This window comes from Balearica regulorum, chromosome 4 (assembly GCF_011004875.1).
Source record: "Balearica regulorum gibbericeps isolate bBalReg1 chromosome 4, bBalReg1.pri, whole genome shotgun sequence".
Classification (NCBI taxonomy): domain Eukaryota; kingdom Metazoa; phylum Chordata; class Aves; order Gruiformes; family Gruidae; genus Balearica; species Balearica regulorum.
Window position 1 is genome coordinate 42,883,771 of NC_046187.1, and position 27,978 is coordinate 42,911,748.

At 35.3% G+C, this 27,978-nt stretch overlaps 1 protein-coding gene across 1 annotated transcript in view; it reads right to left on the reverse strand.

Moving 5' to 3' along the window:
• Positions 1-1,396: 1,396 nt before the first annotated feature.
• The window catches only part of GPM6A (glycoprotein M6A), a 124,815-nt gene continuing 98,233 nt past the window's right edge, over positions 1,397-27,978 (reverse strand). Inside the window, exons 4-7 of the mRNA XM_075751922.1 lie at positions 14,382-14,535; positions 12,140-12,216; positions 10,772-10,837; positions 1,397-3,656 (exon numbers count right to left, since the gene is read on the reverse strand). Of these exons, the coding sequence (XP_075608037.1) occupies positions 3,504-3,656; positions 10,772-10,837; positions 12,140-12,216; positions 14,382-14,535 (450 nt within the window). The 3' untranslated portion in view covers positions 1,397-3,503. The remainder of the gene's footprint in view (positions 3,657-10,771; positions 10,838-12,139; positions 12,217-14,381; positions 14,536-27,978) is intronic.

Consider the following 27,978-nt stretch of genomic DNA (forward strand, 5'->3'; position numbering starts at 1 on the left):
GAGATGATGTGGGCAGGGGAAAATGGTTGGGAAGGATTTCTAACTCAAGCAATTTTTGGATCTGTTTTGTAACACGCTATTAGCACTATTGATGGGGAATAGTGAACTGTGAAGAAAATGCAAAACTGAGGATCTACGGCTGGAAATTTCATAAACTGGATTTTTCATTTAACTACTTTTGTGCAGCAAAAAATACTGCACCAAACTGATTGATCTACAACTGGTTTTCTTGTTTCTGAAAAGCACTATAATCACAGTGTTTAGACTAAGGACAGAAGAATCTATAGAAATCAAGATCCACGTAACCTACCTCAGGATAGATCAGCTTAGGCTGTCAACAAACAGAGAAGAGTCTGGAATAAACCAAATATGCACAGGCTTTGAAGTGAATCAGTTATGACTGATGTGCTCTGGGAAGCTCCTCTGCTTCTGTGCTGCTGATGAAAAATTGTTAGCCTTTATGGCACATGTTCTCAGCAAAAGCACACAAAGAGCTATATAACAGCTAGTTAACTGAGAAACAAACACATGGTGAAACTGTATTTTAATTCATTTTCCTTAGTGATATCATGTTAATTGGCACAGCTATAGATTTCTCTTAACCATTTAAATTACTTGACATGCACATAAGTAATGTAGTATTGTTATCAAGGTTTTAAAGTATTTGCTACTCTAGCATCCAGGTATCGGTGTCCTCAGCAACATTCGAACCGAAGTCAGACTAGCTTCTGTTGAGCTGTTCCAAACGACACTGCAGTAATGTGAATCTTGACTGGTATGTTAAAAATGTAACAAGTATGGCTCATGCTACCTTGTTCTTCCTGGACTCTTAGAAATTAGTTTACTCTCTTATTCTTAGGATAGATCGTTTCTGATACTAAATGCTGATTAAGAGACATATTTGAAGTAATCTGTGCATGGGCAATGATCAGGAGTTTTAATTCAGTGGAACAAACTACCCATAACTGAGGCACAATTTCTGGGAAGGCTGCACACTGTACTTTTACCTATGTGTGATTTGTAAAGGTACAGGCCAGAGGGTATTGCGTCATGAAAGGGGATAAGAATATCACTCTTTAGAGTTTGATTTTTTTTTTTTTAATTTTTCATTGTAATAAGAACTTTTTGTCAGAGATTTGACAAAGACATATTGTCTAATTAATATAAGATCTCCAGATTATTTTTTTTTTAATTTTACTCCTTGTTCTCATAATTTCTGCTAAAGGAACTATCTCCTTGAACATCTAAAAACAGGTTGTACAAAAAAATGCATAATACTGAGAACAGTCCTCCAATACCAAGGACAATAGAAGAAACAAGCTTATTCCGTTTCTGGTTACAATGATTTGTCCAGTATAGGGAAAAAATCCCAAAAAAACCTACGCAACAAGAACAATTAATAAGTACACAAAGTACACAAGTGTGTTTATTACATTTTTGCAAGCACTTTGTTCTACATTTCAAAAACGCCACCATCAAGCTGTTGGCACATTTATGTACAAAACAGATTAATTGTAATGCCTGCTACAAAGCATTCTTTGTGAAAATACAAACTCTAATACCAGAGAAGAGCCAAAAGCATTAACATCATTACATGAGTTTAAAAGACATAGTTTTAAAAATCAGCACAAACGTTTTAAGACACAAAACTGAAACACTACAATATAGAATCCAAAAGAGGTTCCTAATACTTTTTGCAGAACTGTAATACCGGTACTGCACATTATCAGAAAACTGTTGACCCCGTAGAACAGCCTAAGTGTAAAAAAAAAAAAACCCAAACCCAAAACCCCAAATCAAAAATGCAACAAAAAAACCCCCAAAACAAGCAAAAGAAAAGAAAAAAATTCAATCAACTAATACTACTTAATGCATTATCATGCCACAAGTAACTATAATATTACCCTCTACTTACTACAAGAATTGTTAAAAATTACTGATGATGCATGACTAGTAATAGTACAAAGAAGAGTTTTACTCAAGAAGTTTTATTAGAAATGCACTTACACTGAGAGAGAATTCACAATGGTCCAATAAGTGCACAAAACTACCTAAGATTTTTAACACTGACAAAAATGTCTTGTCAGGCTACATCACTTTAAAAGACACTTTACAGCATTCTTGTAGCATTAGAAATAGGCAAAAAAAAAAAAAAAAAAATCCACCAAATTTGGTCCAATAATACTGACTTTTCTTAAATAGGGTTTTTTGTTTTGTTTTTGATACAGGTAATTCTTTCAAATTAAGATGACCTATCTTTCTGATAACATTTTCCTATCAAAATAAAGGTTCAAATATATTACTACACTTTCAAATAATAAGCTCTGTAGTGGTCTTTCACCTTACTTTAACGTAATACAGGTAAACCAATATGTGTAGGAAAGCTAGAAGCCAAGCTATAACATTTATGGAAGTCTCCTTTAATATATCTTTTACAGTTCAGACAGGTGCAATCCATTTAAATTTTTAAAGCAGGTAAAAAGACATCTGACTCCTATGGTCACTGTATTTTTGATATATTACTTTCATAAATGTAGCTAAGCAGTAATTTCTTACATCATCACATGAACAGCTCCAATTTAGCATAACCATCATTGAATTAAAGAGAGATCATTCTGTAAAAAACTATGGATAACTATATCACTGAATTAACAATTGTCTATATACCATAACTCTTTAACAGGTAGCCGTGGTATTGAATTCCTTCAAAAGGCAAGTGGCCATGCATTGTTAGCACCACGGTCTGCATGCTCACAATACAAACAGGAATTATCACCCATGGAACTTGGAACAAGAGAATATTCTTTAAAAACATCAATAATAATACAATGTTAACAAAGATAAGAAGCACTTTTTTATTTTTTTCCTTTTTCTCTTTTTTTTTCTTTTTTTTTTTTTTTTGTCTGTTTGTTTGTTTTACCCACTATTACAAATTTAGAAATTGCACCTTTGATTGTTTAAAACCTTCTTAGGACCTTCATTCAAGTTGATCAGGGTCCATCTGGCAAGTTTTCCAAATATAAAGGAAAGTCATCAGAGTGTTTTCTGTATATATTGTACATCATGTACAATGGTCCCTTTGAAGTATACCTGTAGTTAAAGTAGTTATTGAACTCAAAACTAAAAAGTATAAAAAGCTACTTTTTTTCCAAAAACATATAAGAAACAATGCAAAAGGTGTTATGCATAACACATACAAAGTGATTTAAAAAATCAAACACATATTTGTATTTGACAATAGTTTAGTATCCTTGATCTAGCAGAACTAATTAGCTTAAAAGGATTCAGAAGAGGTTATTTAGGAGCTTTGTGGTAGAGAATGGTCAGACAAAGAACTAATTAAGAAACCAAGTGCTAGACAGCCAAGAATTGTACATGGGCAATATGTAAGTCACCCAAACTATCTTTTGTGAGAAGCACTTTCAATTGTTTTAAAAATGATTGGATGGCCTCTAGTTAAACAACAAAGCATTCACATGTTAGAAAGTAAGACAAGGTTTCTTTTATGTGTAGGCATTAAGCCGCTCTTTAGAACGAGTAGAATGAATGTCATGAAGCTCTTGTTCCTCCTTTGATTTAATATCCTCATACTTTTGCATTCTGCAAGCATCTTTCACATAGGCCCAGTTGGCAGACAAGACCATGAGATAATGGACCTGTAAGAGAGATAACATGCAGTTAGGAACCAACAGAGCTAGTCAGAACAGAGCAAGTTCAAACGTGAAAGCTGTACGACAGTTTTCATCAGAAGGAACTAAGCATTGCTAACTCAAGAAGTAGTACAGCAACACCATGTGAAGTTCAAGCTTGAGCTTCATCAATCCTCAGATTACTCAGCTCACAGCTGTCACTGTTACTGTAAGTAGCAGTTGGTAGCAATGGTTATAAAAAAAAATAAAATTAAAAGAGCTGAAATAATGAACAAATCATCCCAGCTTTACTATTTCAGCTAGTCTGCAAATCTACATGGCAAAATGCCTTCTGGTTATTTCTTGCAGACTTTTCCCCATTGAATCTCTATTTGTTAAAGTAGTTGCTTAAGACAGAAATATGCCACGGACACATCTGTAGTTTTACAATTACACATCTAATAAAATTACAGAAGGATTTGCTCTTTCTTTCTTGTTAAAGTTAGCATTAGCTTTCCCTTTAACCATGATTTCTTTATTTCACCTACAACTAGCTATTTTGTCAAAACCAGTTAATTGGGGAAAAGTTTGCCAAAAATTGAAAAATATATACTTACAAATAAACTTGAGGTCTGAAAAGGGCACACACCTGTCACCATTTAATTTAGTAATTTTAGTCATTTTATTTCACTTATACCACAATTTATGTAATTCTTTAAAATGCATAGGGAAAAAAAAAGTGATTTGTAGGATCTTAAAAGATGACTGCTGTATACATCTTGAGCAGAAACAATGTTCATGTTCCATGTAAATTTTTGAATATGTAAAAATACTTTTATTTATTTTTTAAGAAAACAAAATTAAGAGCTTTCCAAGTGTTCCATCCAAAAGCAAAATAAAAAATTATCTGAAAAAGAAGGGGAATAAACCCCCATGGCCTGTGATTATTATGCAACTTTTTGGTGAGTATTGGAGATTGGACCTGACTCACTTGCAGCCAACACGAATCACTGGGTGAGCTATGATGATATACCCCCAAAGAGCTTGGTTAATTTATGTTAGCAAATGCGGAGGACAGAATGTCTATGAATACATCTGAGGATTAAACACCAGTTAAAGGATATTGGCAATATTGTCACATGAACAAATGTTTTTCACATGGCTTTCAATAAATTTAATCTCAAAGTCAGTGAAAGGTATCTTTACAGTAGGCAAATTACATTCTGCAAATGTTTTCCTTTCTAAATAGAGGATGTAAAACACCTTAATTGCCTTTGAGATGGAGCTTAGTAGTTTATAAAAATCACATGGTATAGCTGCCAATAGCTTGGTATGCCAATGGCTTGCCATCTACCAACTTAAGAGCTGGTAGATGTCCAGTCTTCTGAACGGTGACCATGACTGGTCGAACAAGTGACAAATTTTAACACAACACCAATACAAGGAATGAAGCTGAGGCCTCCAAAAAACTGCTGCCAAAAATATTTTATTCAAAACTCTTCCTACAAGGCCAGTCGCCTGCTATCTGACTTCAGTTCCTTCTGGAGTTTGTTTGCTTAGCCAGCACGCTTGGGGCCATTTACTTTGACTGCCTATTAGCGCAACAAGCTGCTCTCCTGTCCACTTCGGCTTCCCAAGTCTGGGCCTTTCAGGACATTTGCAGACTTTGAAAGCTTTCCTTTCAAAGGTGGACTTCAAATGTCTTACACCTTCAGTCTGCTGGATCTGCTTGCAAGGAGACTGACCTTCTCAAAGCCTGTTTTCCTCTCACCTGAGGACATGCTCTGTTGGCTCTGTATTCAGCCAGAAAATAGGAATGTTTGGTAACAGTATTCAAATGGTTTATTCTAGGACTCTCTGGACATTTATTCATCCCCCAGCGGGCTTTCAGATGAAAGATAATTTCCTAAAATCAAAGAGATTCCACCCCTCCCTAAGAAATTGAGAAACTAAACTAGAATTTAATTAGTGGAAAATGGAATAGAGTAATCATAAAACCACCTTGAGATTATGCAAATTCTCTGGTTCATAATGGACTGCTGTAGATATATGACTATCTTAGATTCATACTAAATGAACAGAATCCACTTAGTATGTTCTTTCTTTTTTGGAAATGCTAATATCTGCTTTTTCCACAAATGTTTGGTGGCAACTGTTGTTGATTAGCACAGACTAATGTACATTTCTTAATCTGGATAATTAAGATCAAGGTGAAACCCTTCAAAGGACCAAATATTTCCAGCGTCTTTTTTGTCCTGGTGGTTTATGGCAAACTTTCACCCAGTTAATCCCTATTTGAGGAATACAGACTGAGTTGAGGAGCCATAAAATAGGAAGAAGTGTTCAGAGAATCTGTCCTCTAGGAAAAAGACCACAGACAGTAGTATTTCTACATATCCTTAGGAGTTTTCTAGTATCTATAGTACAAACACTAGCAGCACAACCTGTGATGATAATGAAAGTGTTGGAGATGGCAGCATGTACTGTGTTTCTCTGGGACACTTTCTGGTCATAATTTAGTGTACAGGAAAAAGAAATGCCTTGTATCTAACTCAGCTGTTCCAAAAGCTTTCACCATGAGTAGTCTCTGGATCAGGCATTTCTAGATCAAATGAGAGATGCTAATGGTGAATCCTCATTCCGCTGAATGAAATGCCTTGAATTTCCTCCACAGTAGAACTCTTGAGAAAAATCAAAAGAAACAGGCTGGTAATCCTAATAATTCTGTCATCTCAGACAATTATAATTTGCATCCAATGAAAATGCCAGTGCTGGTCCTTTGAGGGTAAGATTTCAATTAAAAAATACAGTATGAACCTCAAAAATTTGTAGACATGAGAATCCTAGAAGTGGGGGGTATGTGAGCAGTGTACTCACATCTTCCCAACCTTTTAAAAGGCACATTTCTTATCCTCGCAAAACATTTGGTAACAACCTGGTAAGAGATAAATTTAAACCTAATGGCTTGCAGTTTCACTTGCCTTTTCTTCTTCTAGTTAAAAAAAATAGACAAACTATTCTGAAGGTACATTGACCACAGTCTGACCTTCATTAATCTCCATTCTTCACCCATCCCTTCATTTAAAAGTTACAGAAACAAATTTCTGGGATAACTGTTGAAAACTCCTGGAGTTCACATTCACTATAAGTAGGATGACTCTCCTGGAAACAACTACTTTAGCTTATATAATGAATATAATCTCAAATACATACCCATGTTATACAATGACATATATATTTAACAGTCCCACCACCTTTGCCTTTTGTTTAACACCAAGTTCCTAGATAACATTGTCACACTAAGGAGGTCATCTCTAAGTGGCTGTCTAATTGCATTTCACACTTCCATGACCTGAATTGCTCTAAGCCAGTGGGGCCCTGTCAAGGCTTATTCAAATTGAAGCAGGGCAGCTTCCACAGGCTGCCTCGGGATGTTTCAATTACAGACATATGCAAGACAGTGCAGGGTCTTTCCATACTCTATAAACGTTCCTGCTTAGATTTCTTCATAAGGTGAAAGAATGCTTCAATCTTTCACAACTGTAGAAATGCATCTAGGCTATGAAGAGTTTGGCATTTGTTTTGGTTTTGTTTTGGGACATGTCATTATCTTAGCAGGGCAGAAGTCTAAATAACTTTTTTCCTTCCCCTACCATGCATCTAATATCCTGCAGAAGAACACAAGCCTGCTGGGGGAGAGAAACTAGACCACTTATACATTTCCCCTGTTCTTGTTTCAGAATTGATTGCATCTCCATCTTAGAGGACATAACATCTGTGGAAGTTCAGGCTGACGAGTACTGCTCACAAGGCAACTTTTGAGAAGGAAAACTGTGTGTTTCATAATTCAGTTTTGCTGTAGTGGTTTTGGGAAAACAGCACAGGCAGGATGCTTAAATAACCTTACAATCAACCCTTTGGGATGGTAGAGTTTACATTTAAAGAACGTCATGTCTTCTGTTTCTCTCTGACACAACATTGAAAACAGTAAAACTAATATGTGTTACTTCAATGATCATTTCTGTATTCATTTATTATCCATTCAGACATAAGAAAGAACAGTAATGTTCAGAATCATACATAGTCCAAATTAAGTATTAAGCGTTGGCTATTTTTTTCTGTGCTCAAGACTCGCAGAAAGTATCTACAACATAAAAAATTCTATCGGGTTATTTTCATCTGGGGCTGAAGTTTAAGAATGGTAGTTTCTGAAAACAATTTGACATTCTCCTCTGCAAAGTAAAGCTTTCCCTTACATATATTGTAAAAAATACATGAGTTTTTCTATATATCAATCCTAACTTGTAGGTTCATTCTCTTCTTGAAACCCAAAACAGCATTCTCTCTTGGAGAATAGAGGCAACTAGGGAATTGTGAAAAATTTCCATTATTCTTATACAAATCTGAGACCAAGAGAGAGATTACAGTAGTAGATATGGAAAACTTATGACTTGTGATCAAACGGTTTTGCAAGTATTAACAATATTTTGTTGTTTTTGCAATAAACGACTACATTCTTCTAATATATATTTTTAAAATACAGATTAATGAAAAGTATCCTGGTGATAGATGCTCTTAATATTTATGGACAAGCTGATTTCTTTAGTGAATTTCGTCACAAATATTGACATTAGAAGAGTTAAAGAAATCTGCACACATTAAATAATCTGGCTCTTGCAAATGTCCACAAATCCAGAAGTGAGGACATATGAGGAGCGTATCAGTGTCATGACTTAAAATGTCATTTAAAAGAGTGGATTTTACCAATTCAGTTATTCAGCAGTCTCATTGATGATGCACTACTATTACTGGCTGGTAATAAATAGAAAATACTAACTACTTTAGTCAGATGGACTATTCTAGTTTAAAGTAAATGTTTGCAAGTAATGTTTTAAAATTGCAATAAATTCATAAGCTTTGTCTTTGGTAAAGGACTGGTATTTTAATCTCTATTTTTTCTGTTAAGAAATCTTCTTTAATTTCACAAGCATGGAGATCTGCTACTGTTGTGGATATATAGAAAGACTAACTTCATTAAATCATATTTGTGATTATTCTTGCAACAGCACATATAGGGAAGGGCATTGGTTCTCCAGTGACTTAAATGGCTTCTGCACACTTTGTGCCTCACCCTAGCCCATTGTTGATATCTTAGCACCTTCCCCTAATTTGAGATTAGGATCTGGGGAAAAAAAAAGATGGTTTCTTCTTCCTACATGAGACATTTAGGACCCAAAATTCATTTTCCTTCCCCTAAATTACTTCTTCCTTGGGAAAGCAAACTTCTCTTAAAGAAAGAAGATCTGTTACCATGCTCATGTCCAGCCACAAAATTCTGAACGTTCCCCTCATGTCTGATCTCCAGTTTTTGGGCTACTGCGTCAAGTGTGAAGCACACTGCTCAACCTATAAATGTGGTCTGGTGGTTTTAGAAATACCACCATTAAAGAGTGGAATGTGCTAGTCTTCACCAGGTACTTAACAGATCACAAAGGTAGGTTAAAACCAAACAATTTAATTACAAAATTTAAATATATACTACACAGTTTCAAACATTTCATAAAGCATACATTTATCAGCATTTGGACACTACAAAATTTATGAGCACTTAGGTCCTGAACTCATATTTCTGTTGAAACAGTCAGTGTTATCATGCCTGTTTTGTGCAGTCACAGAATCCAATAAAAAGCATACTTGGGTATGGGTAACCCTTCAAAAATAGATGAATAAATGTGAGTCAAAGTGAATTCTTAATGGATTAGTGCTTGGTGTAACACATCTGTGGCATCTTTGATATGGTACTGTGAGCTTTGAAGGATTTTTTTTAAAACTTCATTGAAAGTATCATGTATTTAAACCACATGGCTCAATGTACCTGCTTAATTTGCTTCCACTGAAGACGTGTTTGTTTTCCCTGAAAATCTTTTGGTGGCTGTTCTGATTCAAAACTCTTCTTTGAAATGCAGAATTGTTATCTGAACAAATTAGCATTTGATAATTACTATTGAATATACTTCAAAAAAGGCACTGGAGAACTACTGGTCTCTTGGATACACTTTTCTAACACTAATGTATGTATTATAGTAATTACTATCTCGTCACCATTTTTTCAGCTAGAAGTAAAGTCTCAGTTTGGAAAATGAATTAAATTATTAATATAAATTATATTCTACTACTATACTTCTTATTTGTGGTCTTAAAACAAAATTACATTGAAAAAATATATTTTTCATTTAGTTATCTCTACTGTGTTGGCAGGGTATTGAGTAATACTGAAAAAAATGGCAGAGAACAACAACAAAAAATCACTAATGCAACAGGAATACTAGCTTCATTGAACATTCTCTGATTGTTCTTTTTTATAAATGTAATTCTAAGGAGAATGAAAAATTTATGGCCCTAGGATTCAATGAAAAATTACTAGCAGCAGTAGAAATAGTAATCATCGCTAACGCTTATGGAATGCATCAGTACCAAGTAACAGTAATTTTTCATTTCCCATTCCAGTGTGTATCATACAAACCTACACTGATACAGAATCCTCATTCTAAAAATATGTTTAAGCAACATGGCAGATGAAAGGCAGAAGAGCAGGGCACTAGCTCATACACTTTTTTTTCTCAGTGGAACATTCTCACTGGCAAAATGTAATCAAATTCAAAGTAATCTTCATTATATTAAAAAAAAAAAAAAAAAAAAAGAGGAAAGGAGGCAAAATTAGTCCTTACAGAAAAACTGATGCATTTACAGATATGAACAGAACTGACAAAAATAGTCTGCTCCTAAAATAGCAGCATGGCAAGCCTCTGAATACCCAGAAAGGCATGGATCATAAAAGCATATTACTATGGTTATGAGACAGACACGTGAGTTCAGCCACTTGTCGGAACACAGCAAGTGAATAGTAAAAATTCTTAGCATGTGCTTAAAGACTTTTTTTTATTAAAAAAGCAATCATGATATTCTACTTGAAAGGGAATCCATTGATATATTAAAAAAAAAAAAAGTATTGAATTACAGAATTATATTTCAGTAATACCATTGAGTGATATTATGGAAATTGGATAACTGATACTAAGTAACAACCAGAATGTACTAGCAGTTCAGACCAGGAGGGAAGGACAGAGTGTTGGGTAGCTTACCATAGCAATGACTGCTGCTCCAGCTCCAGCAAGTGCCACAATGAACAAGTGGAATGTCATGTTTAGCTGCAAAGGGGGACACAGAAGGAGACTTTCATGGTGACACACTCAACAGAAACTGACAAGAAATCTGAACATAGAGCAAATAATGACCTTCCTGGTGCCACCCTTCTACAAAAGCAATGATTACTAATACATTTTCCAAAAGATTGATCGCTACATGACATGGTACTTGTGCCTGTTTTGTTACAATACTCCTATCAGGGATAAAACATAATTCTATTTAAAAATATTGTATTTAAATTATAAAATATTAAATCCCCCAATTATTTAAAAATAAATAGTCCAGCACTTTTTTTTTTTTTTTTTTTTTTTAAACAGTTACAATTCTACCTTACAAGATCTACAAATGTTTCTGGTGGTTTCTCTAGTGGCTGAGACAGCCTAAGAAAACCCCATTTCCCTTCATTAGCTATAGCTTTCCATCCTCATATATGGATTTACTTCCCTCCCAAATTTGGGAAGAAAATTTGTTCATAGTGGTATAATATAAACCAGGTTACTTAATCCAAGTTAACCACCTTCCTTATCCTACCCCAAACAAATTATTATATTTGGTTTTAATTTCAGTGATCTGGTTTACAGAGTAGCCACTGAATGTTGACTGCACAGCAAGGGTTGCATTTTCTTAGATGGTTTTGGTAAAAAGGCAGATTGTGTACTCTAAGAAGATTTATTCATACATGGTAAAAAAGACCCATGAAATATTTAGCAAAGTGCCCTCTGACTCCAGGGGGATGAAGATTTTAGCCTCTCTTTTTGTTTTAGATGTATGTAATTTTGTTTGTCCTGTCTTCATCCCTGATCAGTCAAAAACAAAACTAGAAACCTTAGCTGCACTGAAATAGGTGGCTTTGCCTAAGGGAAAAACTACAAAGAAAAATGTACTAGGAGTTATTATCCTAACACACTGCAAGATTTGGTCAAATCCACTTGAAATCTTTACTCTTCTGTCACAACAGTAATCATAAGATCTTCAAACAGTGATTCATTATATAGACCTATTCACTGTGCAGCAGGTGCATTAGCTTTCAAAAATATCTCAGTAAAAATATACATAAGAATGGAATTCTTGAAAAAAAATACTAGTGTATTTAGAAAACAAGTGGCTGGACAAATTGCACTGACTAAATTTGGTACTTGCTAAAAGACCAGGAAAAGTACTTGCTGACTGTATTTTTCCACTGGGATTTTATTTCATCACTATAGCTAGAATTAGAACATTAAGAGTAAGAAGAAAACAGATCAATTACTTCCTACTATAACATAATATTTTTGGCAAATCCATAATATATCACATTTATTCACCTCATTAGAGTCACACATCTTGAGGAAACTTTCTGATGTGGTGCAAACCTTCTTTTCCTCTCCAATGGTTACAATACCTGGAGCAGAATAAATATTCACAGTATTTAGTATTTCTAGTACATAGCAGCTTACTTCATATGAGCCAGACCAGCTAAGAAATACAAATTCTTGGCTGCTTTGCAGAAATTTTTCTAACAACAAAATAAGTTTTTTGCTGATGATCAGGGGGCTGGAGCACCTCTCCTATGAGGACAGGCTGAGAGAGTTGGGGCTGTTCAGTCTGGAGAAGAGAAGGCTCCGGGGAGACCTTATGGCAGCCTTCCAGTACCTGAAGGGGCCTACAGGAAAGATGGAGAGGGACTGTTTACAAGGGCATGGAGTGATAAGACAAGAGGTAATGGCCTTAAGCTGAAAGAGGGGAGATTTAGATTAGATATAAGGAAGAAATCCTGCACTGTGAAGGTAGTGAGGCACTGGAACAGGTTGCTCAGAGAAGTTGTGGCTGTCCCCTCCCTGGAAGTGTTCAAGGCCAGGTTGGATGGGGCTTTGGGCAACGTGGTCTAGTGGAGGGTGTCCCTGCCCATGGCAGGGGAGTTGGAACTGGATGATCTTTAAGGTCCCTTCCAACCCAAACCAGTCTATGAGTCTACGATAATTTCAGCCATGACAAATCTAACACATCTATTTAGTAAAAGCCCCAGTAGGAACATGCAGGTAATAATTTTTTGGCCATTTTTGAAAATATCTTCATTCCAGATTTTGATCAGCACAATAATCAAAACACCAGAAAATTATCTGCAACCAGTATATAAACTTACCATGGGGTTCACAGACATTCCCTACCCCCATGTGGAGAATGTACTGTATATTGTTTTCAGACATGTTGATCTGGTACAAAAATTCTTTCATAAGTTATATAAAAAGCATTACCCAAATGTATATTTTATTGTAATAATGGTTTCTCTATTAGCAAGAATAACTAGAAACCCTATATTCTTTCCTTTAGCCAATGTCCAGATACTAAATCAAAGACTAGCTTGAAGACGACTGCTATAACTTGGTTATCATGAAAAACGGTACTGTTCTTTTCTATTAATAATCCACAGTTTTTACACTGAATTTACAGGAAACAGGTATGTTCACAGAATACACATTTTATATAATTTAGTGTTCTATGCACACTTTAAATAAAACTAATAATAAAAAATAGGCATGAATATTAGCAAGATAAAAGGTCATAGAAGAATGAATACTCTTGATGAGATCTGTACAGATAATTTCTTTTTCAACTCACCTGTTATGCTGGGGAGGATCAATAAAGTAAAAAAGTTGTTTTTTTCCCCTCATGAAAATAACAATGTGAAATATTTTGTTTCAGGTTAAGTGAAATGTTTAATATGAACCAAACTGTTTACTTCCCAAGAAATGCAGCATTTTTTAGATCTCAAAATAGCAATTAAAAATATACTGTGATTTTATATTAGACCAAAGCAATAAAAGAAAGACTCAAGGAATGGCCTGACGAAAGTATGATTACCCAAAGCTCCGTGTGCTGAGAAAGTGCTGAGGCCAGAACATCTAGGTTCAAATCACTCTTGTGACAGAAAGGAATTGAATTCTCATCACCAACACAAGAATTCTCAGCTTTTTAAGATGCCAAACCCCCTTTTGTCCAAATTTCCCATATCTCACAAGACACATATGTCTATATCCTCACTTTGTTCCAACCGCCACAGTTCAGGCGCTCTCTCTCCACCACCCTCTTAGAGTGTTATTATTTGTATTGTCACTCTTCATCAAAGTTTTTGCAGCAATGAATCTTGCCCTGTCCCGATTCACCCCTAGGCTCTGCAGAGACAGATGATAACCTAGGATCTCACATCTCCAAATCAGCATCCCACCACTGGATTAAAGAGTCATTCTCCAGATAAATGACTAATTAACCATTTTAGACAAGCTCCAGCAATTCCAAAACAAGAGACTAAACAGAAGCCCCAAGCCAAATTTTCAGTACTCCTGGAAGATGGGACAATGTTGATTCAATTTTGTCAGGCCTGGAAATGCAGTGCCTCTCTAATATACTGCCTGGACTAGCAGGTAAAAGGATGGAAAGAGATGCGTAACGGTTTGTTGTTTGTTCGGAAACACTGAAGCAGTTCATTTCAGACACATGGAAGCAAATCAATGTGATGCTTTCTTTTGTAAAATCTTGCTTTATATTTACTGCTTTTCATTCACATACCATACTGGCGAAGATCCAAGCAGAGATTAGCTCCATCTACTACGGTGGCATTTCGGCAAATGGTCCACAGATTGAAGTACATGTAAACAGGCAGAGAAGTGAAAGCTGTAACGCCAAGCCAGGCCAACATAAAGATGTATGTCAGCATAATAAACTGCAGCAAAAGAGGGAAAAACAAAACCAGTGGTAAGTCAGAACTTAACCGATACTCCATTGCAAAAAAGGAACCACACAGAAGTAACAAATACATTTCTGACTGTTTTTGTCTGTTTCTGTCCTTATTTAAATTACAGTTTTGGTCTGATAATTGATTCATGATCTGATCAAAGTGAGTGACAGAGCACTAACATGATGTTTCTGAAGAACAAGCAGCTACGCTTCCAGAAGTGCAAGCACACTCCACGTTCCTGTCACTCTTTGCATCAATCATGACTGATGCAAAGCACCACATCTGAAGTACAGACAGCTGCATGCTTCGTGAAGCACGTCTCCCTCTCTCCCATCACCACTACTCCATAGTTAAGACAAGAGGCCACATGGTTGTTTTTTCCACTATCAATCATGATGAAAAAATTTGAATGAAATACTATAGGCTTTGCTTGCTTTTGCTTTTAAAATCTGGGTCTTAATATAAGCGAGTCATTATCCATGGCTGCCACAGAACCTCACTGGCATTGAACCATTTTGCATTGAACCAATGAGACAATGTATTTGTCATTTTGTTACTGTATTTAGGCATATTTGGGGTCTACGTACAAGGGAATTCATCACTCAAAACAAACCAGGGTGCTTAGCTCTGTTAGTAAGAAATGCATTAAATTACATGCTTTGCAACATGTGTTCTCCAAAGGTGACTCATTTTCTTTTTTTAGCCATGAGCCTCAAGAGCAGAGCAGTCTGCTTGTAGGAGGCATTGAACTCTACTTGCTTCAGGGCCAGTAATTATGCTGGCACACCCAGCTTCTGTAAATACGTAAGCACGCTACATTGCTACTCTGCTGCTAATTTGAGATGACTAGCAGACACATTCATCAATAACAAATTACCTTCTCATTTTATGCTGTGGAAAGGATATGAAGATGCTACATGGTTAAATGTGGAAGATAAGTCAGCCTCTAAATGTTGAAACCAAATAGCCCCAAGATTTGACGGCTTCAGAGATGCTGATAAATCTAAACACATGACTGAAAGAAATTTCAGCACACTAACGTTTTTTGAAGCTGTTTACCACAGAATAAACATTGACTCAGAGAATAAGAAATAAGGGATATTTCTGAAAGTTGAATAAGCTGGTCCACAGTCTGCTTAAAAATTAATCCTTAAAGAGTAAATAAGGGGAAAATGGAAGAAATTTTCTAGTTCTTTTTTAATATAAGCTCTCTCACATTAGGTGATAAAGAGGAAAGCCTAAGATAAATACAGATTCTAGTTATGGAAATCAAATGAGGTCAAACTCAAAAGGGTTGTAAATAATAGTAAAAATCATTAGAGGGGTGGCTTGTCCATGTGGACCTGATCAGGAAAAGCAATCCAAAACAACAAAAGGTTTGAATTTTAGGTGAGGTAGTTTTATTACTTTGAATTTATGGGATGGACATTCTCAAGCAGTATTAAAGAGACTGTAATTTGATTTACTTTAACTCACTTCCAAAGAATATTAAATAAAAGGCATTTTAATTCTGAGGAAGAGTATTTACATAGGGATTTAATGTAGTTTAATTAATCCAGTTTAAAATTCAATTCAGATCAATTTTCCTGATTGTCCCTAGGTAGATGAGCCTTTCAGCAGTTGTTTGAAAAGCTGGAGAATTTGTAGTACTAAAAATAATTCTCAGAAGGATGCAGGAAAGTAAAAGAAAGTGGAGCAAAGAATAGTATTCTGTTGAATACTTTGAGTCTCTGCTTTCTATTATTTTCTTTTTTTAATACTCAATACTTCAGCTTTACCTGCCAGTTTGTAAGTTATGAATCATAGTAACTTTTCCCTTAACATCAAACTAGTTTAAAAGGGAAAATGATGTGTCTAATTTATGTTTAAAGATTTTTGAAAATGTATTCATGCAGATAATGGCTGTATTCCTTTCCAACTTTTCCCAAAAACACAGTTACTAGAAAAACAACTGATAAAATAGAGAAAGTGATAGCAAAGTCTGGAATAAATATACACTGTTGAATATTACAGCAGACTTTTCTGTGTGCCAGTTGCTTTATATAATGGAAATTCTATTCCATTTATTGCAGAGAAAATAGTCAGTACAAGTAAATACTGTTCTGTACACACTCCTATTTATTTTTCATTATTGCTCCTTCATTACTTTCCTTCCCCCCCCCCCCATATTGCAGTGTTAAAGCTAATGAGACAACATCTGGTTCAACCCCAGGCATTCATTTACAAATAATTACTTGGAAAATTACTTGGAAATGTAGATTCACTTCAGGGCTATGAATTTCCAACTAAAATACTATGTCTGATCTTAATTTATTATCAAGCTAAAGAGTTGTACTCAATTTTTCTAAAGAAATAACAGCCTTTAAATTCTCAGTTTACTACATTCTAGAAGTATTTTAAAGGTAAAACCAGCCTCCAAGCTCTTTTTCTATGAGTTTGCCAAAAACAGGTAAGTCTGAGGCCTTAATTTTGAGCCTCCTTCTAGAATTTCTGAACTAAATAATATTTGATAAATTTAGTACATCTCTCAGTGTAGTACATGCATAATTTAATGGAGAACTAAATCTTTGATAATAGTTATGTTACTGAACTGTGGTAACTGTTTTAAGATTGGGCTCCACACAGATTCTGGAATCTTCCTATTCTGTGATTACTACCAAGTGGAGGAAAAGGGTCAGCCTTACTATGAGCATTACAATTCCTATTTAACATCTTTTTATTTTCTGATCTGTAGTAGGGATGAAACACTCTTTAGCTTTGTTTGCTTGAGAAGCTTGCTTAAAAATGTGTACTGAGATAATACAAAGCATTGGTGCAGCAAAGAGGGGAAAAAAAAAACACCAGAGCTTATTAGCCTCTAAAAAAATCTGCCTTGGGCATAGAATAAAAGCAGGAGAAATCTGTCAGATGATGGCTGCTGGGAGTCATAAGAGCTACCTTCTCAGAGAGAATTGCCTGCTTCTTTATGGAAGGGAATCTCTCTTAAAAACATGAATCTGTTTGGTTGAGTATCTCAGAAAAAGTTGATTTAATTTTAAAAACATTTTAGAAAAGGAAGAATTTTATTTTCCCTTTTTTCAGTCACTTTCAACTGAAGAGCCAGTGGCCAATGATATGCCCAAATTCATGTCATAACACCAAAAGATGAGGAAAAATAGATAAATTTCCTTTGTTTAATGTAAGAATAACTAAAATGCAAAACTCCTCATTAAATCACTTGATAGCTGCTATCACTGGTATCAGTGAAGCAAACCACAAAAATGTGATCTGGGCAATAATACACTTTCTGCTGTACGGGCAGTAAAAAGCAAAGGGTTAACCTTGCACAACAAGTTATTAGTTAGCAATAGGATGTGTTAGCTTATAAATTCATGTTATAATGGAATGAAATTGTGAAGGACTAAAGTATTTTTTTCTCTGCTATTACAATCTTCCCTCTTTGCTCTAGAGATCTTACAAGAAACGCTTAAGGAGCCTGTTCACTCCAGGAATGAAATTCAGAACTCAGTCTCCTGAGATTCAAAGGGATCTCTCTCCTTTGAAGTAGCATTCTGCTACGTGACAAGCCAAGATTTATAAAATAGCAGTACAGCATCTTAAAGAGGTACCACAGTTTGTTCTTTAGTTGGCTGTGTATTGTGTTGGTAGCGAAAATTACTTTCTCTGATCAGTTCAATTTTCACTGTAAGAAGCCAAACACATAAACCCAGAACAAACTGGAAGCGATAGTTAAATTTGTCTACCAAATTATGAAGATAAAGTTCACTAATTAATTCTCTGTTCATATTGGGAAAGAATAGCTAAAGTAGATAATTATTTGAACAAACCAAATCTCAGCTTTGTAGCGGTTAATTTCTTGTACCCACACCATGGCTGGCAAAACCCTCTCGCCAGATTTATAAGCTTTTCATTGCCAGTAATGATTTTCCGAACGATAATCAAGGTAAGCATATCATCAACCCTTCTGAAAAGATTTTTTTGTAAATCTGTTGCACAGTTTGATGTCAGCAAGTAGAGATTTCAGAGCATGTTCTGAAATGGTACATATTCAGCACAACAGCTTCTGTGGTGGGCATAGTTGGTTGAAAACCTGTTTCCACAGAAAACATTACCCAAATCCTATTTTAATTAGATCAAGATTTCAGTTACTGCTTTCTTTTTAAAATGTATGGGTACTGGTCCCATGAAAAGCACATTCATTGAATTTCAAACACTGTTCTTATTTTAGTTATAAATATTTTAATACCCCTGAAGAAACATTGTATGATTGCTTTAGTGACCCTAGGGACAGAGACAGTGAAATCACATGTAAAAGGTACTGTTACTACAGAGAGATGGGTTGAGATGGAAACAAAGAAACTCCAGTTGTTTTACTGTATAAGGACACTGCTGCTTATTGCAAAAAAACCCTATAGAAACATAGCAACAAACTCAGAAGTGCCTGAATAAAGCTTAACTCCAGAAACCTCATGTTGCCATGTAACTTTATCTTCCAAACCACTCAGTAGTTACATTTCCTCTCAATTTAAACATATACCTACCTTATATGAACTCCGTGACATGAGCTCTCAACCCAGAGAGCTGTAAGAAAAAGTAGACTTTGCTGTGTTTATATCTCATTTAGATATATTATCCCATGACACACACACAAAACGTCATTGTCTACTTTCAGCTTGGTGGTCTAAGAGGTTCCTTCCAAACCTCTTTACAAATTCAGTAATTCTCTTTGACAGTTTTTACCAGAGATCAAACCTGCATCTACAGAGATCATGTATCTCCATCCTGCCAAAAGCCTGTTGTGCTTCCCTCACCTGAAGATGAGCCTAGGGTTAGCCTGGCTGTCTCTCACTGCAATATGGGAGGCACCTGACCTCCGCAGTGCATTGTGTAGTCCTGGTTCTGGGTGCAGTTTCCTCATCGTACGTCAGAACAAGGCCCTGCGTGACATTTAATGGCAACTCAGAAGCATGAACAGGAAGATACTTCCAATTTTTTTCCTGAATTGCTCTGTCTCTCTAACATCATATTCATTTTCATAGAATCATAGAATGGTTTGGGTTGGAAGGGACCTTAAAGATCATCCAGTTCCAACCCCCTGCTGCAGGCAGGGACACCCTCCACTAGACCACGTTGCCCAAAGCCTCATCCAATCTGGTCTTAAACACTTCCAGGGATGGAGCATCCACAACTTCTCTGGGCAACCTGTTCCAGTGCCTCACCACTCTAACAGTAAAGAATTTCTTTCTAACTTCTAATCTAAATCGACCCTCCTTCAGCTTGAACCCATTACCCCTTGTCCTGTCACTACACTCCCTGATGAACAGTCCCTCACCGTCTTTCTTGGAGGCCCCTTCAGGTACTGGTAAGCTGCAATTAGATCTCCCCGGAACTGCCTTTTCTCCAGGCTGAACAATCCCAACTCTCTCAGCCTTCCAATCATCTATAGATTTGATTTCAATACCAATAAAAAGTTACTTAGCTTTAGCACTTTGCCTAGCTTGAAATTCATAAATGTCCTTCGGCTTTCAGGCCTTTTGTCCTAGTCTTGTCCATTTTACTAGGGAAAATTCCTCTCCGTTGATGCTACTGTCTCCTTACCCAGCACACGTTCTGCATAAACACATTTATGTACTGTTTTTAAATTGTTCATTGCAGTCACCACATATTTTCTCAAATGCTGAACTTTCTCTTGGTGAAGTTGTACTGATAGAGTGCATAATTCTTTCTGCAGTTTACAAGAAGTGAGACTTAAAAGTACTACATGTGTTCCTACCTTAGACCTATTGTTTATTTGCATTCAGTTATCTATAAGGCAGGGTTCTGCCTACTACTTTACATCTACAGTCCAGAGCCAGTAACCTCCTTTGATCAATAAACTTTTATTATAGATTAGTGTGAATATTAGATATTTTGTTCCTGTCCACAATCTGTATTCTTACACTATAGGTGTTTAGTTCTTTTTTACTTTTGGAAAGTTCAGAATTCACCTAACAGAATTTTGCAATTTTTTTGCACTTTTAAAGAAGAATCTCTACATAAATACTTCAACATCTTTCCAATGTTGGTTTCATTGTTTTGTGGTGGTTTTTTTTTTTTTTTTTTTTGGGGGGGGGGGGGTTTGTTTGTTTGTTTTGGGGGAGGGTTGCACAACAGCATCTTAAATGTCTAGGTCCCCATACACAAATACTAGAGAGTATTTTCCACTAGAGTGGAAAATTCACTGAGTTCCTCTGGAAAGGATTTTAACATTGCAGAAGCTAAACCAGCCTTTGTTGCTTAATTAAAAATGTTAGGTTGCCTAGAACCAGCAATACTATTCTTATTTATTTAAATCTAAATAAATCATAATGTTTTATTAAGTGGTCAAATGAGAAATTGAAAAAAAAAATATACAGACGTCTTTAAACTCAGGATATATCAATGGTTAATACATTACAGATCATCCTTTGCCACTCTAGCCAACCTCTCCTGGTATTCTTCTTGCTCACAGTATGAAATCTAAATACATTTAAGAAGGACAGTTAAGTAGCTCACAACCAAATGGCCTCCTCTAACATTCTCATTTCTCTGCTAACTAACATCTCCTACATCCATGCCTCATTCCTGAACAGAAGATGAAGCAAAATTATTTCAACTTATCTCATTTTACATATAATGCTGCTGGAAGAAAGAGACTGATGTTCTGATATTACCACTAAATGCACTATGAATCACAGAAAATACACACTTACAAATTCTTTTCTGCTTGGTATAGAATATCACTCTCATTGCCAACAATCACTTGTTGGACATTTACTATTGTCTCTACAAAACATGTTCATCCTATCTCTCTCTCTGACATATTACATTCTTAGGCAAAGCTCCAAGAGTCTTCTTGAAACATGGATACATTTCATGCTAAGCTATTACTGTCATGTGGTTGATTCTTCTTGGCTTGCGTTCAAATCAACTGCTTCACGAGAAGAGAAGCAAAACACCAACATTGGTCCAAATTTCTCTTCATAGTGAGACAGACTTCTCAGGTTTGCCTAGCTGCAAATCATCCATATACTAAATACTAGCTAATGTGACATTCTTTAGATTGTTAAAATCTATTACCAGAAAATTATTAAATGCCTGAAATTGTAAATTTTATAGCATTCATTTTATGGAACTGTTGTGTTTGGGGGTTTTTATACATTTTCTTCTACAGACATTTTAGATGGATGAAAAACTGATTTTGACAAAATTAAAAGCAATTCTCACTGTTACTTTTTGCTCTTTATCTACACATGCATTTTTCTAAAATTTCCTTAATGTGTATTTCAAGGTTGAAATATTCTTCTCAGGAATTCTATTGCTTTGCAACTATTTAGATGCTTATAAAAAGCTGGTTTACTTTCTGATTTACTCTGAACTGATTTACTGGTAGCAGTGGGGGAGGGGAGTTCCACAGCTGTATCAGAAATACAAAAAGAAGATTCTCTAACTAATTGATTCATTTTTTGAAACTTTGTTTTGTAAACAAATTCACTAACTCTCAGAACATACTCAGTTCGAAGAAGATGGCTTTGCATTGATGCAAGACTAGGTTTTCCCTGAAGATTTTGTATTTTATCTTTTTGGTACTTCCTTATAAACCAATTATACTTTTTTTTATAATTATTTCTGAATCTTCTTTAAAATGTTGATGGTTTTGTAGCATTGTGCTGCTTAAAGTTGTTAACATTAGTTATTTTATATGTCCTTCAGGCAAGACTATCATTTTTGTAGTCCAACAGGCTTCTGAAGTCCTACAGAGCGCATTGGATCTTATCTGCCATTTAACAGCAGCAGATTTTCCTATTTAATTTTACAATCTTCCAGATAGGATTTTCTTTTTCTCAGAATGTGTATGCTTATATTTTCACATTCTTTAAGTTTTCCTCCTCCTTTTGTTTTTCTTTTCAATGGTGTTTGTAACACTTTGATATACTCTCTGGGAATATAGCTAAGCTATTGGTTTTGTATATAAACGCAATTACAGATAAATAAACTGGTTTTAAAACTGCTTTTTTTTAACAAAAATGGAGCAGATAACTTCATTAAATACTGCTGCTTCATGTAACTATTCAATGCAAAGACACAAAATATGAAAAACAATCAGTTCCATCATGACCCACTCCCTGCCAGTGTAGGCAGCTCCTAGCAGTAAATTTTCCAAGTATTTTGCTTCCAAATTGCTGATAACCTATTTATAAAAAACCTGATCCATGCTCTAATAATTTTCAGTGATGACAAGTGTTTTATACACAGAAAAAGATAACACCCAGCTGGGAAGAGACTGTGTTATAGAGATTGTTTACATTTTTCACATTGCCAAGACTGCGATTTTTGTTCAGGAAGTTTGCATGCTCTATACTTGGGAACAAGACAGTGAAGCTTAAACTAGAAAGCGGAAATAATATTCTTATAACTTCTCTAAACAGATGTGTCACTCAAGGCGAATGCTTGGCTGTCAAAAATAAGAACATGTGTTCTTTCCTGATGCCTACGAGAGAATCAAGGTGTAGAGACCTTCCTTTCTCATTTGCTGTCTTGCCAAGCAGTGAAAGTCAATAACATGGCTTTTAATCAACCAGGGGATTCTAAAAATGTGACCTTAAATGTTAAAGTTCTTCAGCTGAAAGAAGTATTGATAACAATACTCTGGTTTGCTAAATCCAACCATTTTAACTTGAACGCTAATCATCATGTACAAATAAAAGGATACAAGCAGTGAGGGGATAAATTTACAAGTTTCTTTCCTTCCTGGGTAAGCAAAATAATAAAAAAAACCCCATTTACAATGATAACTATGAATTTGTAAGACATCAATAGGAAGATGCAGTTGATACGAAGAACAAAAAGCTGTATATGGTTTCTGTGAATTTTGGGGATAGTAACTTTAAATGGAAGAACTGAAAAACAAGCAGGCTAGAAACCATTGGGAGTGGATAAAGGACACGTCTTTGGCCATAAAATTGTGAATTTATGATGATGCCAGTGACATTCACAGGTTTAAATAACTATAAAAATAGTAAGATGTCTATTTGCAGTGAAAAAGAATAAGGCAGCCAGGTGAGAACAAGGTTCATGGAAAACTGATCATCTGATGAAGTATTCAAGTTAAAACTGAGAAGGATTATCTGAACCTGGAGGAATAAAGCTATCATCCTGAACAATTTATGATGGTTCAGAATAGAAAAGTAAAGCCCATGGAGAAAGTGTAATGGCTCCCACAGTCGAGCACACTTTGGTAATGTATGACAGCACTTTTCCAGAAAATGGTTTCATTTAAAAAACTACTTAGTGACTGAGCTTACATACCAAGGAAAAATTCTGTCCTCGATGTGAAAGACACACTTATAGCACAATCTGAAGCAAAAACATTTTGTCCAGTTTATCACCAACAGTAAAAATTCTGTCAGTGAGTGGCAAGACCAAGTGAAGCTGAGAAGCTGTTGGCAAGGCATATTACAATATCTGGCACACTCTATTAAAGGAAGCAATAAATACTGCAGTCAACAAAAGGGCTACGTGTAAAGCACATGGTAAGTTGTGTTAGAAGAGGAACAATCAGATGAAAGAATGATTTTATAATATGATATCCCCGAGTGAGAAAATCTGGAAGTATAAAGTAAAGAAAAACAAAATCAAGATCAAAAGTACAGTCAGCATCTAGAAATGTATAACAAAGTAATTTCTGAGATCACTGCAAAAGATTTCTAAAAGTATAACAAATAGAGGGGGGAAAAAAAGTAATAACTTTTCTGAAGTATTGCTAGGGCTTGTCCTTCCTATTTCAAGAACAAACACAGAAGATTACAAGGAACCCAGTCCTCTAAAAAAAATTCCAACACTGGTCTAGTATTCAGAAACACATAAAATAATTTATATGTTTTATTTTGTTTACTATCTCCAGTAGTGATTAGATAGCAAATGTTATTCACCTAAAATCCAATTAAAGGGGGCCAAGCAGGATACATCCCACTGAAGTGCATAATAAAAAAGACCTCATGTAAAAGACTTGGGGGTTATTCTCTCTGCAGAAAATAGGACAGTCACTTGCAGAAAAATTCAGCTCATCTGAGAAAGTCTTTCTAACCCTCTCTCTTCTAACTACTGAAGGAGCATAGGCCCTTCTCACAGCAGCCTTAGTGACATTCCTAGTTAGGTGGGATACATCTGTGTCACAAGATATTTCCTCTGAAATTAACTTCTCCATCAGCTTCTGGATCATTTGTGGCAATAATTTGTGATTCTGGTTTTTAACTATGCAGTCTGAAAGGTCAGACCTCCATATGAATCTCACTTTCCCCATTTTCCATCTCAGTGTCTGAAACCGCTTAGGGCATTCACTACTTTACATGTATAGGGACAGGAGTTTTGTTAGACGCTTTCCTTATTTAAGATTGCATTAAGGGATTCTAGACCCATAAATACATCTGCTGTCTTGGAGAGAAGGCTCTTTACTTCTCATAATTCTCTTCCCAGATATGGGATCTGACTTTCAGAAATGAGAGCTTCATTTCTAGCATTCAGAAGTGATGTGTCTGTTCTGGGTGGGAGAGCCAGCTGTGCCTGCACTGAACTCTCTTCCTCTTGTTACACAAAGAATCAAATGCCAATATGGTGCAGTTTCACCGCCTCTAGAATAACTGGTCTGGTAAGGGCAAAATGAAGAAACAAGTTCACATCCCTTACAGAGGATTTTTCAAAAGACTCGCGAAGCTTCCATGGTTTTTCTTGCAAAATAAAATCTGCAAATATTTTGGAAAGTTTTTTTAGTTTAAGCACTCAAGAAACATTGGTCAAATAGCGTATAAGAATTCAGGTAGCCAAAATAATTTTCAAATGCAGAAAAATCCCTTTCGCTCATTAAAATAAAAGGTTCCTAAATACTAAAGTTAGAGAAGATATATTAGTCAGTGCAACTTAGAATATAAAAGATCTTTCTCTAGATCCTTAACATGTTTCTTTTTTAAAAGGTAAGATACAAAGAAATAGAAATATATCTTCCAGGATGAAATCTTTGCCCATTATTTTCTGATGAAATAAAAAGAACTACTTTCCCATTTCATAGCATAAAATTTTCTTAAGAGAAAAATTTTCAAGCAAAAAAACATCTTTTTTGTTTGTTTCTTCATTTTTTCATTGACTTTGTAAGCAGACATTCTAAAGCAGGGTGTAAACGAGGCTTTCCATGATCAAGCTAGCTGAATATAAATAGGAAGGGTATTAAAACACAAATACTCAGTGTCACAATTGGCTTCAGGCCTGTCTCCCATTCTTCACTAATCATGCTGCAGCACAATTATATATAACTGTTTATTCAATTCTCTAAAAGCATGTTCAGGCATTGAAAAATGAAGACTAAAACCACAGCCATCCCTCCTCGAATGTGACTGGCATTGTTATACCGCTTTTATTTTACTTGTCACAGTGAATTAATTCTGAAAACACTGCCAATGAGACTCTTCACTGTCACTTTCAGATCTGAGAGTGTACACGCCACAGCAGCAATGGAATGACTTGGATGTTAATCCTCTGAATACTCATATAGGCTGATTAATCAACTATACCATCAATGGAAAGGTTAGGTTGAGCTATTTCTTTTTCCATTACTTCAAGGGAACAAAATTCCTTTTGCCCATGTAAAGCTAGAAAGTGAGTCAGTCACAGTGAAGGAGGGAGGTCAGGAAGGGCACATGAAAAGTTTCTGTAGATGTTGGCTTCTGGTGTTCTTAAAAGCCTGCTTTTCAGAGAATATTTTGTTAAGAAAGAAAAAAGATGTTACTTTTCAGATTTCCAGTGAGAAATATAGCTTGTCCATACAAAGTTAAAATAAGATTTTCCTCCATTAAATTTTTTCTTGATTTTTTTCCCCCCTCCATTTCCCTAATAGGTTTAGTCACAGACATAATAAATATGCTCATGCAAAATATTAATGAGAAGTAATTGATGACAATGGTAAAGCAGAAGGACCTAATTTTCAGACTTTAAGATGCTAAACTGATATTTAGAAAGACATTAGCAAATTATATATGAAAACATAATCACAATTGGATTTTTGCAAAGGTATTTTTGATGTGGAGCCATTTTTGTCATTTTAATTCTTCAAAACAACAAATATCCTGTGTGTACGTTTCTGTGGGCAATAAGATATTGCTAAAAGAAACCAACTGCTTAGTCTTTGACAGTTTAGATTTTAATATTTACAAAATTACTATCTCAAAATTTTATACAGGGGAGTTTTCTTGCAACATATAGTATCTGCCAATCCTCTTCAATATCATTGTCTCATTTTGGCAACTGTACATAACAAAATTTACCACTGCAAATCTGCATAGTAATAGAACAATCTGGGCTTAACACACAAGGGTACTGGTTAGGTTTGATTTACCTCTCCAGTCATCTTTTTGTTGTTCTTAGAACTTCTTTGTATTGTAGCATGATTTAAGATCTGAATAAATTATAAACATAACACTGCTGGACTGAAATATTTTCTAATTTCTTCTTTTTTTTTTTTTTTAAATGTAAACTGTTTTTTGTCCCTTAAGAATTTTAAACATGAGATCATAAAAATGAACCTAGTCAAAAAGGTTATCATGTTTTAACAGAAAAAACCTCTGTATATACTGTCTTATTCTGAAATCTGTTGAGCACAGAAGCAAAAACCAGAATAACAACCCAAAAAAAAGAATCTTGCTGATATATCATCAGAAAAAGACAAGCAATCAAACTACAGATTTTTTTGCTTTTCCAGGGAAAGGAAGAAACTTCCACTAACTTAAAGAATAACAACAACAATGTATTGAACTCAAAATAATTGATGGCTTGTTTTAATTGTGATCATGAACAGTATATAGCCTTAAACTTAGCTGCACAGTGTATATCAACCCAAGGTGTCTTAAAGTAAAACACAAACATTACAAATTACTGATGACGAAAGTAAAATGCTGAAGGAATTAATGTAATGAATCATTAATAATAACAACGATATTAACCATGGAAGAGATGTTTAACATTTCTTCTAGACACGTACTACAGAATTACAGTTTATACTGCAAAGGCATCAAAACTGTGAGAGGATGCGGCATTGCTCTGCTGCATTACTCAGGACAGGCATTTATGGGAGCTGTGAAGGAAAAATAATGTTCTGAAAAATTTCCTGCTCTGTACAGAATTTGAACTAGCTTAGGAGGTTCTCAGTGAATACAGATTAGAGATTTCTTTCCAGGAGATGAAAGCAGTGTTGGTATAAGCAATGATTGTGCTTTATTTAAAACATTCCCAGTCTTTATTTATGTATTTATTTAAAGGGTCTAAAACAATTCTTGGTTGAAGTGCCAAAATCATACAATGACATTTGACAAGAACAAAAGAAAAAAAGATGAAAAAGTAGCATTGTTGTGGAGCATGTTCCAT